At 45.1% G+C, this 17889-nt stretch overlaps 1 protein-coding gene across 11 annotated transcripts in view; it reads right to left on the reverse strand.

Annotated features, from left to right (window-relative positions):
• The window catches only part of DLG2 (discs large MAGUK scaffold protein 2), a 2047541-nt gene that overhangs the window by 198571 nt on the left and 1831081 nt on the right, over nt 1–17889 (reverse strand). For all 11 annotated transcript variants that reach the window (XM_073612843.1, XM_073612834.1, XM_073612838.1 and 8 more), the window contains one exon: nt 7278–7454. In XM_073612843.1, coding sequence (XP_073468944.1) covers nt 7278–7454 — 177 coding nt within the window. The remainder of the gene's footprint in view (nt 1–7277; nt 7455–17889) is intronic.

A 17889-nucleotide genomic window follows, 5' to 3' on the forward strand; every position in this document is an offset into this window, starting at 1 on the left:
CACTGCATTACTGACACCATCCACTGCATTACTGACACCATCCACTGCACTACTAACACCACCCACTGCACTACTGACACCATCCATGTTTTAATACATTTTAAAATGTTTGTTTACATTTATTTATAAGAGTTTCTGTGTGTGTATATATACATATATAGATAGATAGATATATACATACGCACACACAAGCTTTGGGGTGCACACCCTAATGTAATAGGCTGTGTACAGAGGGTGCACTAGCCTAGCACATTAGCTTAGCGACAATTAATTATTTAAAAAATGTATACCAGGGATATGCAATTAGCGGACCTCCAGCTGTTGCAGAACTACAAGCCCCATGAGGCATAGAAAGACTGACAGCCAAAAGCATGACACCCAGAGGAAGAGGCATGATGGGACTTGTAGTTTTACAACAGCTGGAGGTACGCTAATTGCATATCCCTGCATTATACCATAGCTCCCAACTGTCCCTGATTTGGAACAAAGTCCCCCTGTCCCTCTGTCCCTCTTTCCTCCTCATTTGTCCCTCGTTTTGGTCTGATCTATATAGATGTGTAGAAAATGCACTTTTTATCTATCAAAAAGTGTTTCCCAGTGCTAAACCTTTCATCTGATTTCTAAATTGCTGCATTTGTAAATTCCAAAAGCCAATATAAAGGAAAAATAGTGGTAAAAAAAAAACAAAAAAAACTTGTGGGTTTAACCAATCTTGTTTTTTTGTACAATTATCCTTTAACCACTTGACGACCGCCTCACGCCGATGTACGTCGGCAAAGTGGCACGGACAGGCAAAATCACGTACAGGGTACGTGATTTGCCTTCCGCGGGTGGGGGGTCCGATCGGACCCCCCCCCGGTGCCCGAGGCGGTCGTCTTTTGTCCAGCGGCGATCGGTGATGAGGGGGAGACCATCCGTTCGTGGCCCCCCCCTCGCGATCGCCGCCGGCCAATGAAAACACTCCTTTGCTGCTGTATGCTAAACAGCAGCAAAGGAAGTGATGTCATCTCCCCTCGGGTCGGTATTTTCCGTTCCGGCCCGAGGAGAGAAGACATCTATGTGAGTGCACCAACACACACACACACAGTAGAACATGCCAGGCACACAAAACACCCCGATCCCCCCCCCGATCGCCCCCCGATCCCCCCCCCCAATCACCCCCCCCCCCCCCCCTGTCACAAACTGACACCAGCAGTTTTTTTGTTTTTTTTTTTTTTTTTTTTTCTGATTACTGCATAGTGTCAGTTTGTGACAGTTACAGTGTTGGGACAGTTAGTATTACCCCCCTTTAGGTCTAGGGTACCCCCCTAACCCCCCCTAATAAAGTTTTAACCCCTTGATCACCCCCTGTCACCAGTGTCACTAAGCGATCATTTTTCTGATCGCTGTATTAGTGTCGCTGGTGACGCTAGTTAGTGAGGTAAATATTTAGGTTCGCCGTCAGCGTTTTATAGCGTCAGGGACCCCCATATACTACCTAATAAATGTTTTAACCCCTTGATTGCCCCCTAGTTAACCCTTTCACCACTGATCACCGTATAACCGTTACGGATGAGGCTGGTTAGTTTGTTTATTTTTTATAGTGTCAGGGCACCCGCCGTTTATTACCAAATAAAGGTTTAGCCCCCTGATCGCCCGGCGGTGATATGCGTCGCCCCAGGCAGCGTCAGATTAGCGCCAGTACCGCTAACACCCACGCATGCAGCATACGCCTCCCTTAGTGGTATAGTATCTGATCGGATCAATATCTGATCCGATCAGATCTATACTAGCGTCCCCAGCAGTTTAGGGTTCCCAAAAACGCAGTGTTAGCGGGATCAGCCCAGATACCTGCTAGCACCTGCGTTTTGTGCCTCCGCCCAGCCCACCTAAGTGCAGTATCGATCGATCACTGTCACTTACAAAACACTAAACGCATAACTGCAGCGTTCGCAGAGTCAGGCCTGATCCCTGCGATCGCTAACAGTTTTTTTGGTAGCATTTTGGTGAACTGGCAAGCACCAGCCCCAGGCGTCAGGTTAGCGCCAGTACCGCTAACACCCACGCACGCAGCATGCGCCTCCCTTAGTGGTATAGTATCTGAACGGATCAATATCTGATCCGATCAGATCTATACTAGCGTCCCCAGCAGTTTAGGGTTCCCAAAAACGCAGTGTTAGCGGAATCAGCCCAGATACCTGCTAGCACCTGCGTTTTGCCCCTCCGCCCGGCCCAGCCCAGCCCACCCAAGTGCAGTATCGATCGATCACTGACACTTACAAAACACTAAACGCATAACTGCAGCGTTCGCAGAGTCAGGCCTGATCCCTGCGATCGCTAACAGTTTTTTTTGTAGCGTTTTGGTGAACTGGCAAGCACCAGCCCCAGGCAGCGTCAGATTAGCGCCAGTACCGCTAACACCCACGCACGCACCGTACACCTCCCTTAGTGGTATAGTATCTGATCGCATCAATATCTGATCCGATCAGATCTATACTAGCGTCACCAGCAGTTTAGGGTTCCCAAAAACGCAGTGTTAGCGGGATCAGCCCAGATACCTGCTAGCACCTGCGTTTTGCCCCTCCGCCCGGCCCGGCCCAGCCCACCCAAGTGCAGTATTGATCGATCACTGACACTTACAAAACACTAAACGCATAACTGCAGCGTTCGCAGAGTCAGGCCTGATCCCTGCGATCGCTAACGTTTTTTGGTAGCGTTTTGGTGAACTGGCAAGCGCCAGCGGCCTAGTACACCCCGGTCGTAGTCAAACCAGCACTGCAGTAACACTTGGTGACGTGGCGAGTCCCATAAGTGCAGTTGAAGCTGGTGAGGTGGCAAGCACAAGTAGTGTCCCGCTGCCACCAAAAAGACAAACACAGGCCCATCGTGCCCATAGTGCCCTTCCTGCTGCATTCGCCAATCCTAATTGGGAACCCACCGCTTCTGCAGCGCCCATACTTCCCCCATTCACATCCCCAACCAAATGCAGTCGGCTGCATGAGAGGCATTTTTATGTCCTCCCGAGTACCCCTACCCAACGAACCCCCCAAAAAAGATGTTGTGTCTGCAGCAAGCGCGGATATAGGCGTGACACCCGCTATTATTGTCCCTCCTGTCCTGACAATCCTGGTCTTTGCATTGGTGAATGTTTTGAACGCTACCATTCATTAGTTGAGTATTAGCGTAGGGTACAGCATTGCACAGACTAGGCACACTTTCACAGGGTCTCCCAAGATGCCATCGCATTTTGAGAGACCCGAACCTGGAAACGGTTACAGTTATAAAAGTTAGTTACAAAAAAAGTGTAAAAAAAAAAAAAAATATGAAATAAAAAAAAATAGTTGTTGTTTTATTGTTCTCTCTCTCTCTATTCTCTCTCTCTATTGTTCTGCTCTTTTTTACTGTATTCTATTCTGCAATGTTTTATTGTTATTGTTATTGTTATTATGTTTTATCATGTTTGTTTTTCAGGTGTGTAATTATTTACACTTTACTGTGCTTTATTGTTAACCATTGTTAACCATTTTTTTGTCTTCAGGTACGCCATTCACGACTTTGAGTGGTTATACCAGAATGATGCCTGCAGGTTTAGGTATCATCTTGGTATCATTCTTTTCAGCCAGCGGTCGGCTTTCATGTAAAAGCAATCCTAGCGGCTAATTAGCCTCTAGACTGCTTTTACAAGCCGTGGGAGGGAATGCCCCCCCCCCCCCACCGTCTTCCGTGTTTTTCTCTGGCTCTCCTGTCTCAACAGGGAACCTGAGAATGCAGCCGGTGATTCAGCCAGCTGACCATAGAGCTGATCAGAGACCAGAGTGGCTCCAAACATCTCTATGGCCTAAGAAACCGGAAGCTACGAGTATTTCATGACTTAGATTTCGCCGGATGTAAATAGCGCCATTGGGAAATTGGGGAAGCATTTTATCACACCGATCTTGGTGTGGTCAGATGCTTTGAGGGCAGAGGAGAGATCTAGGGTCTAATAGACCACAATTTTTTCAAAAAAGAGTACCTGTCACTACCTATTGCTATCATAGGGGATATTTACATTCCCCGAGATAACAATAAAAATGATTAAAAAAAAAAATATGAAAGGAACAGTTTAAAAGTAAGATTAAAAAAGCAAAAAAATAATAAAGAAAAAAAAAAAAAAAAAAAAAAACACCCCTGTCGCCCCCTGCTCTCGCGCTAAGGCGAACGCAAGCGGCGGTCTGTCGACAAACATAAACAGCAATTGCACCATGCATGTGAGGTATCACCGCGAAGGCCAGATCGAGTGCAGTAATTTTTCCAGTAGACCTCCTCTGTAAATCTAAAGTGGTAACCTGTAAAGGCTTTTGAAGGCTTTTAAACATGTATTTATTTTGTTGCCACTGCACGTTTGTGCGCAATTTTAAAGCATGTCATGTTTGGTATCCATGTACTCGGCCTAAGATCATCTTTTTTATTTCATCAAACATTTGGGCAATATAGCGTGTTTTAGTGCATTAAAATTAAAAAAAGTGTGTTTTTTCCCCAAAAAATGCGTTTGAAAAATCGCTGCGCAATTACTGTGTGAAAAAAAAAAATGAAACACCCACCATTTTAATCTGTAGGGCATTTGCTTTAAAAAAATATATAATGTTTGGGGGTTCAAAGTAATTTTTTTGCAAAAAAAAAAAACTTTTTCATGTAAACAATAAGTGTCAGAAAGGGCTTTGTCTTCAAGTGGTTAGAAGAGTGGGTGATGTGTGACATAAGCTTCTAAATGTTGTGCATAAAATGCCAGGACAGTTCAAAACCCCCCCAAATGACCCCATTTTGGAAAGTAGACACCCCAAGCTATTTGCTGAGAGGCATGTCGAGTCCATGGAATATTTTATATTGCGACACAAGTTGCGGGAAAGAGACAAATTTTTTTTTTTTTTTTTTTTTTTTTTGCACAAAGTTGTCACTAAATGATATATTGCTCAAACATGCCATGGGAATATGTGAAATTACACCCCAAAATACATTCTGTTGCTTCTCCTGAGTATGGGGATACCACATGTGTGAGACTTTTTGGGAGCCTAGCCGCGTACGGGACCCCGAAAACCAAGCACCGCCTTCAGGCTTTCTAAGGGCGTGAATTTTTGATTTCACTCTTCACTGCCTATCACAGTTTCGGAGGCCATGGAATGCCCAGGTGGCACAAAACCCCCCCAAATGACCCCATTTTGGAAAGTAGACACCCCAAGCTATTTGCTGAGAGGTATAGTGAGTATTTTGCAGACCTCACTTTTTGTCACAAAGTTTTGAAAATTGAAAAAAGAAAAAAAAAAAAATGTTTTTTCTTGTCTTTCTTCATTTTCAAAAACAAATGAGAGCTGCAAAATACTCACCATGCCTTTCAGCAAATAGCTTGGGGTGTCTACTTTCCAAAATGGGGTCATTTGGGGGGGTTTTGTGCCACCTGGGCATTCCATGGCCTCCGAAACTGTGATAGGCAGTAAAGAGTGAAATCAAAAATTTTCACCCTTAGAAATCCTGAAGGCAGTGATTGGTTTTCGGGGTCCAGTACGCGGCTAGGCTCCCAAAAAGTCCCACACATGTGGTATCCCCATACTCAGGAGAAGCAGCTAAATGTATTTTGGGGTGCAATTCCACATATGCCCATGGCCTGTGTGAGCAATATATCATTTAGTGACAACTTTATGAAAAAAAAAAAAAAAAGTGTCACTTTCCCGCAACTTGTGTCAAAATATAAAATATTCCATGGACTCAATATGCCTCTCAGCAAATAGCTTGGGGTGTCTACTTTCCAAAATGGGGTCATTTTGGGGGGTTTTGTGCCACCTGGGCATTCCATGGCCTCCGAAACTGTGATAGGCAGTGAAGAGTGAAAGCAAAAATTTACACCCTTAGAAATCCTGAAGGCGGTGATTGGTTTTCGGGGCCCCGTACGCGGCTAGGCTCCCAAAAAGTCCCACACATGTGGTATCCCCATACTCAGGAGAAGCAGCTAAATGTATTTTGGGGTGCAATTCCACATAGGCCCATGGCCTGTGTGAGCAATATATCATTTAGTGACGACTTTTTGTAAATATTTTTTTTTTTTTTTTTTTTTTGTCATTTTTCAATCACTTGGGACAAAAAAAATAAATATTCAATGGGTTCAACATGCCTCTCAGCAATTTCCTTGGGGTGTCTACTTTCCAAAATGGGGTCATTTGGGGGGGTTTTGTACTGCCCTGCCATTTTAGCACCTCAAGAAATGACATAGGCAGTCATAAACTGAAAACTGTGTAAATTCCAGAAAATGTACCCTAGTTTGTAGACGCTATAACTTTTGCGCAAACCAATAAATATACGCTTATTGACATTTTTTTTACCAAAGACATGTGGCCGAATACATTTTGGCCTAAATGTATGACTAAAATTTAGTTTATTGGATTTTTTTTATAACAAAAAGTAGAAAATATCATTTTTTTTCAAAATTTTCGGTCTTTTTCCGTTTATAGCGCAAAAAATAAAAACCGCAGAGGTGATCAAATACCATCAAAAGAAAGCTCTATTTGTGGGAAGAAAAGGACGCAAATTTCGTTTGGGTACAGCATTGCATGACCGCGCAATTAGCAGTTAAAGCGACGCAGTGCCAAATTGGAAAAAGACCTCTGGTCCTTAGGCAGCATAATGGTCCGGGGCTCAAGTGGTTAAGGGGGTGTGGCAAGGGGTGTGTCCTATGCCTACACACGTTTGCTGATAGGTGTCCCTCATTCCCATCTCAAAAAGTTGGGAGGTATGATTATACTGATTGTCCCCTGGGGCAGGACCCAGCTCCTCATACACTTTTTATGACAATGCCTTGCATATAAGCCTTTAAAATGAGGACTTTTGATTTTTCATGTTCGTGCCCCATAGACTTTAATAGCGTTCGCATGTTCGCTAGAACTTTTTGCCTGTTTGAGGTGTTCTGGTGCAAACCAAACCGGGAGGGGGGGTGTTCAGCCCATCTCTAACTAGGAATCTCACAGGAACTCACTGCGTGTTCCAGTGCGATTCACATGCGGTTTAGTGCGGTGTGATTCGAGCCCGTTCATTTTGATCGATGGTTCTGATCTTTTTCACTGACCCCCCCCCCCGGGAGTTTAAACCCCCCCACTAATGCATGGTGTGATCTACACCCCATTAGCTTCAATTGAGGGCAGATAAGTTCAACCTAACTATGTAATAATGTATTCCACACAATTTTTGCATAGATGTGCCTCACTGTGCTTTTAGCAAGTCCACAGATTGTGTTGAAGATATTTCTAATTACGATATATGAATATATGGGGTACCTTCGTTTACTGGGTATGACGCCCATCTCCTCGCTGTCTCCATCTTGCATGACTCTCTTGGCCTGCCACCATTCGTCATCAGAGGCATTGATGACATGTAGAATGTCTCCGAACCTGAAGCTCAGGCCTTGGCTGGGGAGTCCGCTGTCTTTGCTTCTGTCATAGTCAAACATGGCTCTGCAGGAGAAAAAGAAAAGAGAAGATTACGGATCTGATTACGTATTGTACGGGGTTGTAGAAAAAAAAATCTGTTATCTGTCCAAAGTGCACATTTTATTATAAGATTTTTTGAGCATTTCATAAAGAATTATTTTTGAAACACAAAACATTTTTTTCAAATGCAGCATTGCAAAAATGAAGGGCATTTGGAAGTTTACAGAATACAAAAAGAGAAGGGGGTGAGGGATTTATTAAAAAACGAATTAGAGTACCATCATTTCTCCACGCCAAACTCATACAAGCATGTCTATATGGAACGGTCTGTACACGGGGGGCAGTCATTTTGGAACAGAAAAGGACCTTCCTTAAAATGCTATAGTAACATTGGAAGCGCACAATTGTGTAAAATGCCTTTAAATGTACCCACCACTGGAAACACCTTAAATCGGGGTCAGCAACCTGTAGATCGCGATCTACCAGTAGATCGTGGACAGGTGACTGGTAGATCGCAGTCTGGGCTTGCTGACCCACCATTACCAAGCATCACACAGAGTGCAATGCAGAGCGACTACTTGTAAAGTTGGAGGTGTAGTAGGGAGCAAGAGCCACATAAGCAGGTGGCTCCTTTGTAGTGCCAGCTCCTGCCCCATGTGGAGTGATACCAACTGCCCTCCACCTCTTATCCCGGCTAGTGATCTCAAGAGTGGTGCCAGCAGCAGGAAAGAAAAGATCTTCAGGTCAGTGTGAAGCAATACACCGGGCATAATAGTCTAGGGCTGCTTTTACACTAATGCACTGCTGAATGGCACAAAGGGCTCATTCACAAGTGCAGCAGGCACTGCTGCTCCTCTGTAAAGTGATCCAAGTGTGTTTGACAGGTGGTGAGAAGGCGATAGGTTGCCTACTCACCACCTTAAACCCATGATTACCATGCAATGCACCCATTTGCGACATGGTAGTACGGCAATTAGAAGTTTAAATCAGGTGTGAGGAGGCGACACCGTGCCTAGTTGTTCAGGTAGATCTCCACCTCTTTAAGGTTGCCTACCCCTGCCTTAAATCATTTAGGTATCTTTCACACAAGCAGACCGATCTGCTGTCAGTTTCTCAGGTGGCCCAGATCGGACCATTTATTGTCCTCAATAGGGAGGCGGATGACAGCGGACATGTGTCCTCTGACACCCACCGGGCATCCGATCTGAAAAAATCCACTGAAAACAGATGTATGGCAAAACGTTCGCATTCGTCAAGCAGATCGGATCGGATGGAAACGGACTGCATGTCCGTTTCCATCCATCCGCCCCATGGATGTGTTCGTGTCCACTCTGCATAGCGGAGCGGACACGGACCTGTCATCCGGCTGCACAATGAGGAGATCTGCACCATGTGAAAGGGGCCTTGGAGCAGTGGTCTCCATACTGCTGCCCATGGCCCAGATGTGGCCCTTTGATTCCCTTTATCATGCCCATGGTGCACTATTCCTCCCAATGATTCCAACAATGGGGCACTATTCCTCCCAATGATTCCAACAATGGGGTACTATTCCTCCCAATGATTCCAACAATGGAGGACTATTCCTCCCAATGATGCCAGCAATGGGGCACTATCCTCCCAATGATGCCAAAAACGGGGCACTATTCCTCCCAATGATGCCAACAATTGGGTATGATTCCTCACAATGATGCCAAAAATGGGGTAATATTCCTCCAAATGATGCCAACAATGGAGCACTATTACTCCCAATGATGCCAACAATGGGGCACTATTCCTCCCAAGGATGCCAACAATGGGGCACTATTCCTCCCAAGGATGCCAACAATGGAGTACTTTTCCTCCCAATGATGCCAACAATGGGGCACTAATCCTCCCAAGGATGCCAACAATGGGGTACTATTCCTCCAAATGATGCCAACAATGGGGCGCTATTCCTCCCAATGATACCAAAAATAGGGTGGTTTTCCTTCAACTTATCCCATGACAGGATACTATTCCTCCCACTGATAACAAAATTGGGCAGTATTCCTGCCACTGACACCAATGATGGGACACTATTCCTCCCACTGATACCAACAATGAGGTGTTTTTCCTCCCAATGACAACATTTGGCACTATCCCTTCCAGTGACACCCATGAAGAGGTCCTATTCCTTACACTGATACCAACAATAGGGCATTATTCCTATAACTGACTACAGATACTATTTAATTTTTTCACTCCTATTGACCACCAAGGCGGCGGCATTATTAAGCCCACTGACCCGGGGGCATCTTCTACTTCGTCGGGCCAGTTTGGCCCCCGTGATGTCTAAAGCCCCATACACATGATAGGACTTTGTACAAACTTTCCCTTGGATTTTTGTACAAAGGGTGTTGCCCAAAAGTTTGTCTTGCATACAGACGACAGGACTTTTCCAGCCAACTTTCACCATATCACGTGGTTTTTCAGCTCTTTACCACCACCCTTTGGTCAACTTGTGTATTGTTGTCTGATATTGTGTCAATCTCGCCACTTTTATTGGCGAGATTGACACCTTGCGAGCCGGGTTGATACTGGTGCGGGGATCCGACTTGGATCCCCGCCAATGCCAGGCACTGCGTTTGGTATGAATCTTGAGGGGGAACTCCACGTCAAATTGTAAACATAAAACCGGCATGGGTTCCCCTTTAGGGGCATATCAAGCCCTTAGGTCTGGTATGGATATTAAGAGGAACACCCTACGCCGAAAAAACAGCGTGAGGGTTCCCCCCAAATCCATACCAGACCCTTATCCGAGCACGCAGCCCGGACGGGGCATGCTGGGACTGTGAGGTCATAAGGGGGCGTGGTCATGTAATCCTATGACCACGCCCCCTTATGACCTCACAGTATATCAGGCCCTTAGGTCTGGTATGGATATTAAGAGGAACACCCTACGCCGAAAAAATGGCGTGAGGGTTCCCCCCAAATCCATACCAGACCCTTATCCGAGCACGCAGCCCAGACAGGGCATGCTGGGACTGTGAGGTCATAAGGGGGTGGGGTCATGTAATCCTATGACCATGCCCCCTTATGACCTCACAGTCCCGGGACTGTGATGTCATAGGGGGCGGGGTCACCGCCTATATAAGTCCGTTGCGGAGCGCACAGAGAGCATTCCGGCTGGAGAGAGCGTCGTGTCGACATTTCTGGAAGAGAAGAGGGAAGAAGACGATCCAGAAGTCAGGACCACCGCTGGCAAAAGAGCACCAGAAGATAGCGGTGGAGCCGGCAGAAGATGCGGACACCGGGAGAAGACGCTGGAGAGACCCCCGAAGTCGGAAGAGGACCCCCGAAGTCGGAAGAAGACCCCGGAGCTGCCTAATAAATTACTTTAAAAATCTGTGTACTGTGTTTTTTATTGACACTTTTTTCCCTAGGTGAATGGGTAGGGGTACGATGTACCCCATACTCATTCACATAGGGTGGGGGGCCGGGATCTGGGGGCCCCCTTGTTAAAGGGGGCTCCCGGATTCCGATAAGCGCCCCGACAACCAACGGCCAGGGTTGTCGGGTAGAGGCCCTTGTCCTCATCAACATGGGGAAAAGGTGCTTTGGGGTGGGGGGACCCGCAGGGCACCCCCTCTCCCAAAGCACCCACCCCCCATGTTGAGGGCATGCGGCCTGGTATGGCTCAGGAGGGGGGGGCGCTCGCTCGTCCCCACCCCCTTTCCTGACCGGCCAGGCTGCGTGCTCGGATAAGGGTCTGGTATGGATTTTGGGGGGACCCCACGCCGTTTTTTCGGCGTAGGGGCTTCTCCTTAAAATCCATACCAGACCGAAGGGCCTGGTATTCCCCAGAGGGGAATTCCCTCTCGCGCCCGCCGCAGTAGGAAAATGGGGTTTTTTCTATTGCAGCTAGCGCGAGATGTACAGTACCCTGCCGCCGAGAACCAGTTCGATCTGATCGCGCTGGAAACATTCTCGCGGCTGCATACTGTAGTTTGTACAAAAGCCCGATGGCTTTGTGTACACACAATCGGACTTTGCTCCATCGGACTTTTGTTGCAGGAAAGTTTGTCCGTTCGCACAGCCAACAAAAGTCCGATGGAAACTGAAAAAGTTTGTCGGATGGAGCGTACACACGGTCGGATGTTGTTCCAAAACAGCTAATTTGCACGTTCGTTGTCAAAAAGTCCGATCGTGTGTACGGCCCTTAAAAGTAAGTAAATTGGCCGTTTGTTTAGAAAGTTGAAATACCTCTGATTTAGAAGGATTCTCATCACAAATATTGGTGGTATGGTGTCTTTGAAGGGTAATAAAGCTTCTTGCGATCGTGTTCTCAGTCAATTTCTACACTTAATGAAAAAAAACAAAACAAGAAACAAAGTTTTTGCAGAGCCGACAGCTTGGCATTTTAATAGATGCAGCTGCGAAAAGTGTTAAAGCCGAACGTACATCCCCCCAGGGTCACCGAAGTATTGAGCTGATGTAAAAATACATGAAACGCGAGGTGCTCAGGAGGAACGCAGCGGTTTACAGCCATCAACGCTTGTCGCAATTAAGAGATTCTTGTGCCACCTGCGGGTCGTAAAGTAAATTTGATTTTCATTCAGCAGCCTGGACCGCATCGTAAACATGGTGACATTAAATGTTCCCGAAGGAAACACTCCAACTTATTTATTGCTGATAACACTCCAAGATCCCATAACGATAACTTTAACGACTCGTTGCCAGTCACACAATATGTTTTGTCAGGAGGGGTTATGTACTAGGTGCATGAACTGATGCAAGTGGCCCATTCTGTTTGTTCACAAAAATTAAAACTATTTTTGGGACAAATTTGAAAAAGTAGCTTCAAAATTGAAATAGAGGATGATGTCTACTTGGCCAGGGCGAAGCAGACCTACAATCAAAGTTTAGGTCCACTTTGATTATGAACCACTTGAAGACCGGGCTTTTTCTGGCACTTTTTGTTTACAAGTTTAAGGCCCGGTTCACACCCATGCGAATTGGATGTGGCATACACCGCATCCAATTCGCATGACATTTTAACCGCTTCAGCCCCGGAAGATTTGGCTGCTGAATGACTGGGCTATTTTTTGCGATTCGGCACTGCGTTGCTTTAACTGACAATTGCGCGGTCGTGCGATGCTTCACCCAAACAAAATTGACGTCCTTTTTTCCCCACAAATAGAGTTTTCTTTTGGTGGTATTTGATCATCTCTGCGGTTTTTATTTTTTGCGCTATAAACAAAAAAAGAGCAAAAATTTTGAAAAAAAAACACGTAGTTTTTTTTTTTCTCAGTTTAGGCCGATATGTATTCGTCTACATATTTTTGGTAATACAAATCGCAATAAGCGTATATTCATTGATGTGCAAAAGTTATAGCGTCTACAAAATAGGGGATATATTTATAGCATTTTCTTTATTGTTATTCTTTTTACTAGTAATGGCGGCGATCTGCAATTTTTATCGGGACTGCGACATTATCACGGACACATCGGATACTTTTGACACATTTTTGGGACCATTGGCATTTATACAGCGATCAGTGCTATAAAAATGCACTGATTACTGTAAAAAAGTCACTGGCGGGGAAGGAGTTAACACTAGGGGGAGATCAAGGGGTTAATTGTATTCCCTCAGTGTGTGTTCTAAGTGAAGGGGGGATGGGACTGTCTAGGGGAGATGACAGATTGCTGTTCATACTTTGTATGAACACACGATCAGTCTCTTCTCCCCTCAGAGAATTTGGATATGTGTATTTACACACAGAGATCCCGGTTCTCGGTGTGTCACGAGTGATCGCGGGAGCCCAGCGGTCATCGCGACCGCCGGGCACTCGCATTAGCTCCGGGGGCGAGCAGCATTCGCCCCTAGTGGCCACAGGGTGAAGCAACATTACATAACGTTGTTTCGCCCAGCCGTGCCATTCGGCCGTAAAACGGCTGGTCGGCGAGTTGGTAAAATACGTTCACTTGAATGAGGCTGGTTCACATATGTGCGTTGCATTTGCACTCCGCATTGCCCAAAAAAGTGTGCGTTTTCTGCGCATTGCGGTGCGAATTGCAAGCACATTATCTTCTATGGGAACACATCTGATTCGCAGATGCATTCCGTTGTGAACAGGATAAAATCCTGACGTAAACCTGACCTGATCCTGATCAAAAACTGACGTGAAACGCTTAACAACTGATTTTTCTCTTCGCAGGGAAACCGGACCTTCAATTCCCACCGCACATGTGTGAACCGGGCCTCAATCAGTATTTTTTTGCTAGAAAATGAGTTAGAACCCCCAAACATTATACTTTTTTTTTTTTTTTTTTAGCAGAGACTCTAGGGCAGTTATGGCGAACCTTGGCACCCCAGATGTTTTGGAACTACGTTTCCCATGATGCTCATGCTCTCTGCTGTGTAGTTGAGAATGATGGGAAAGGTAGTTCCAAAAACATCTGGGGTGTCAAGGTTCACCATCACTGCTCTAGGGAATAAAATGGCGATCGTTGTCATTTCTTATGTCACATGGTATTAGAGCAGCGGTGTTGCAAGCACAATTTTGGGGGGAAAAATACACTTTAATGGATTAAAAAAAAAAAAAAACCTGCAATATTTAGCCCAATTTTTTTGTAAAACGTGAAAGATGATGTTACGCCGAGTAAATAGATACTTTACATGTACGCTTTAAAATTGCACACGCTCAAGGAATGGCGACAAGCAACAGTACTTAAAAATTCCCCATGACTAAGCTCAGAGGGGCGGAGTGAAACACAACTGGGGCGTGGCCTGCTCCGATTCCAGGCTGAGGTTGCCATTCTTACACCCAGTATAGGGACAGCACAGACGTGAGGCTTCAGAGAGTCCTTTCTTTTCTTAAAAATCTCCATAGGTGATGCTTTAAACGCCTTTTCAGTTTACCTGTTTAGAGTAACAGGGGAGGTCTAGTGCTAGAATTATTGCTCTCGCCGTACCCTTTGCGGCGATACCTCACATGTGTGGTGCAAATACCGTTTACACTGATCACTTTTATTCCTATTACAAGGAATGTAAACATCTCTTGTAAGAGAAATAAGGATGACAGGTCTTCTATATGGAGAGATCTGGGGTCAAAAAGAACCCACATCTCTCCTTTACTTTTAAAAGCAAAAGATAAAAAAGAAATATCTTTGAGTCTTTGTTTTAAGAAAACAAAAACTTGTCTACTTCCAGCCTTGACCAGAAGTGACGTCATGACATCGCTCAGGTTCACCAAGGCCATAGATGCAATGAAAGCAGATCTACTATTTGATCACCCGTGTGGCCAGCTGGCGGCACTGGTGAATCATTCCTGGGCAAACCGGCGGAAAGCCCAAGAAACACCCAGGAGTGGCAGAAGGGGGCACTTCTGAAAGCATCTTAGAAGCTCATGAGCCGCTTGGAACACTTTCATTGAGAAAGCCATCACTGGCTGGCAAAAAAACGGGCTTATGGCTGTTCTCTTCATCCATAATCCTGGTATAGCGCTTGCAAACCGCAACATATATATGCACTATATTGCCAAAAGTATTGGGCCACCCCTCCAAATCATTTGGTGGAGGGGGGGATTATGGTGTGGGGTTGTTTTTCAGGGGTTGGGCTTGGCCCCTTAGTTCCAGTGAAGGGAACTCTTAAGTTATCAGCATACCAAGACATTTTGGACAATTTAATTTTTAATTTTATGAGGGTGGGCCAACTCAATATTGAACCCTACGGACTAAGACTGAGATGCCATTAAAGTTCATGTGTGTGTAAAGGCAGGCGTCCCAATACTTCTGGAAATATAGAGTATGTAATGCAGTTGACAAGTGGTTAAGGGAAAGTAAGTAGGGTTACTGGAATCAGCATGACCTTACCCGTTCTTAAAAACATGGATATTCCTTGACCCTTTGGTTTCAGGTCAGGTGACATGGGCCCTATGGATGCCGACATTACCAGAATTACTCACTTCAGAGACTAACACCTTGTTGAATATATGCCACCAAGAACTAAGGCAGTTCTAAAGGCAAAAGGGGGTCCAACCCAGTACTAGCAAGGTGTACCTAATAACGTGGACATTGGGTGTATATACAGGCTGGTAACCAAGTGGTTAAAGAAAACCTTTCCCATTCAAAGGCAAAAAGTTGGGCTTGTTTTCATCAATTACTTCTGCCAGCATAAACACACATTTACATTGAGTCCCCTTTTAGTGCTGGGACCTGAAGGCAATATCTGGTACTTCCAGATACTGGAGAGCATGTGATTTACTGAATGTGACAGCACTGAGCCTGTCGGCCATGTCCCTCAGGACGTCCATAAGTGGTGGGTGGTCGATCACTTCGACTCATTGAATACACAGGACTTCCCTTTTCTCCTAGTGACTGAATGGAGCAGTAGGAGAGTAAAAAGGGAGGTATGTGCTGCCGGGGAGAGCTAAATTAAAGTGAACCTGTTTTACCTTGTGTGTAAGCTCCTTATGATTAAGTACCCCGTGATAATCAATTGCAATACTGGGGACATACAAACCTAATCCTGTGAATCTGGATGCCATAGCTCTAGTGCAGGGGTCTCCAAACTTTCTAAACAATCTTTACCAAAGGTTATAGTTTCCCCCTGGGGTGGGACTTTAAAGGCTCAGGAAAGTACTTGTTCTTTTTGTTAAAATGTATAATTTCTTTTGAATTCGGTAAAATCTAATACGCAAAAGAATATAAAAATTACACGTAGTAGAGTGAACACAGAATCATGAAATATGATATATTTGAACGTATTCTTTATGCAGAGATCACATATGAGTGTACAACGCATTTAAAAGTCAAACTATACTATAAACTTTCTAAACAAAGGGCTATTTTTACCAGTCGTCGGACTTTAAGGGGGCCAGACTGTGACCAGTGGGAGTAGAAAATGTCCCAGAAATAGTGCCTCATTGTTGGTGTCATTGGAAGGAATAGTGTCCCATCGACAGTGTCAGTGGAAGGAATAGTGTCCCGTAAATGGTGTCAGTATACAGAATAGTGTCCCAGCGTTTGTGTCAGTTGGATAAATAGTGACCCATCATTGGTGTCAGCAGAAGAATTGGTGCCCCACCGTTGGTGTCAGTGGGAGGAACAACATGCCATCATTGGTTCCAGTGAAAGGAATAGTGCCCCATCATTGTTGTAAGTGGGAGGAATAGTGCCCCATCTATGATATCAGTGGGAGGAATAGTGCCCCATCTATGATATCAGTGGGAGGAATAGTGCCCCATCTATGGTATCAGTGAGTGGAAAATTGTCCCATCTTTGGTGTAATAGCTGTTCTGTAGTTTATATCAGCGGGAGGAATTATGCCCCAATGTTGGTGCCAGTGAAACAAATAGTGCTCCATCATTGGTGTCAGTGGGAGGAATAGTGCCCCATCTATGTTACCAGTGGGAGAAAAATTGTCCCATCTTTGGTGTTAGTGGGAGTAATAGTGTTCTGTAGTTTATATCAGTTGGAGGAATTATGCCCCAATGTTGAAGCCAGTGAAAGGAATAGTGCCCTATCAGTGGTGTCAGTGGGAGGAATAGTGCCCCATCATTAGTGTCAGTGGGAGGAATAGTGCCCCGTCATTGGTGTCAGTGGAAGGAATAGTGCCCCATCATTGGTGTCAGTGGAAGGAATAGTGTCCCATTGTTGGTGTTAGTGGGAGGAAAATTGTCCCATCTTTGCTGTTAGTGGGAGTAATAGTGTTCTGTAGTTTATATGACTGGGGGGAATTATGCCCCAATGTTGGTGCCAGTGGAAGGAATGGTGCTTCATGGTTGGTGTCAGTTGGAACAAAAGTGCCCCACAGGCTGGATAACAGGCCACAGTTTGGAGACACTGCTCTAGTGGTTTGTGCTGTCATAAGGGAGACTTGAAGTTCTCTACTCCATGTTCTCCAGGTCTGAAAATTGATTCACATTTATGTATGAAAGGAGGGATGTATCCCTCGGCTGGCACAATGAGGATCTTACAGAGAAGCAATTGTAAATGAGGCATGAGAGTTGCATCTCAACATGAGATTTCGAAGGGGTAAAGCAGACGAGAGGTGATATCGGTCTGATACAGACCTTAAAAAGTGTTGAACCTGGTATGTGGCCAAAGTATCTAGAGGTGGTGAAAGCAAGTTTTGGATTGCCTCATGACTTAACCAACTATTCGAGGTCAGAAAGTGTAAAAGCCTGAATTTACCTACATTCATAAGACGTTTGAGCACAAATGATGTTTTTAGCATTTTTTTTGTGCATTTGTTAGAATAAGAAATAAACTTGACCAGGTTATTTGCCTTAAAAAGGCTGTTTTTAAGGTAAGAAAATGAGTCAGATAAAAATTGTTGCTTGCAAAGCGTCTCATTGCACAAGGTGGAATGGTAGGGTAGAGAAGTCACGATCTTAACCCTGTCCAAACAGAGAATAGTTTGCATTCAGTAAAAAAAACGGAAAGCATTCTTTGAATGGTGTCCATGCCAAACTTCCTGTGATCACAATGCAGCAGG

Source organism: Aquarana catesbeiana, linkage group LG02 (genome assembly GCF_042186555.1).
Source record: "Aquarana catesbeiana isolate 2022-GZ linkage group LG02, ASM4218655v1, whole genome shotgun sequence".
In the NCBI taxonomy this organism is placed as follows: Eukaryota; Metazoa; Chordata; class Amphibia; order Anura; family Ranidae; genus Aquarana; species Aquarana catesbeiana.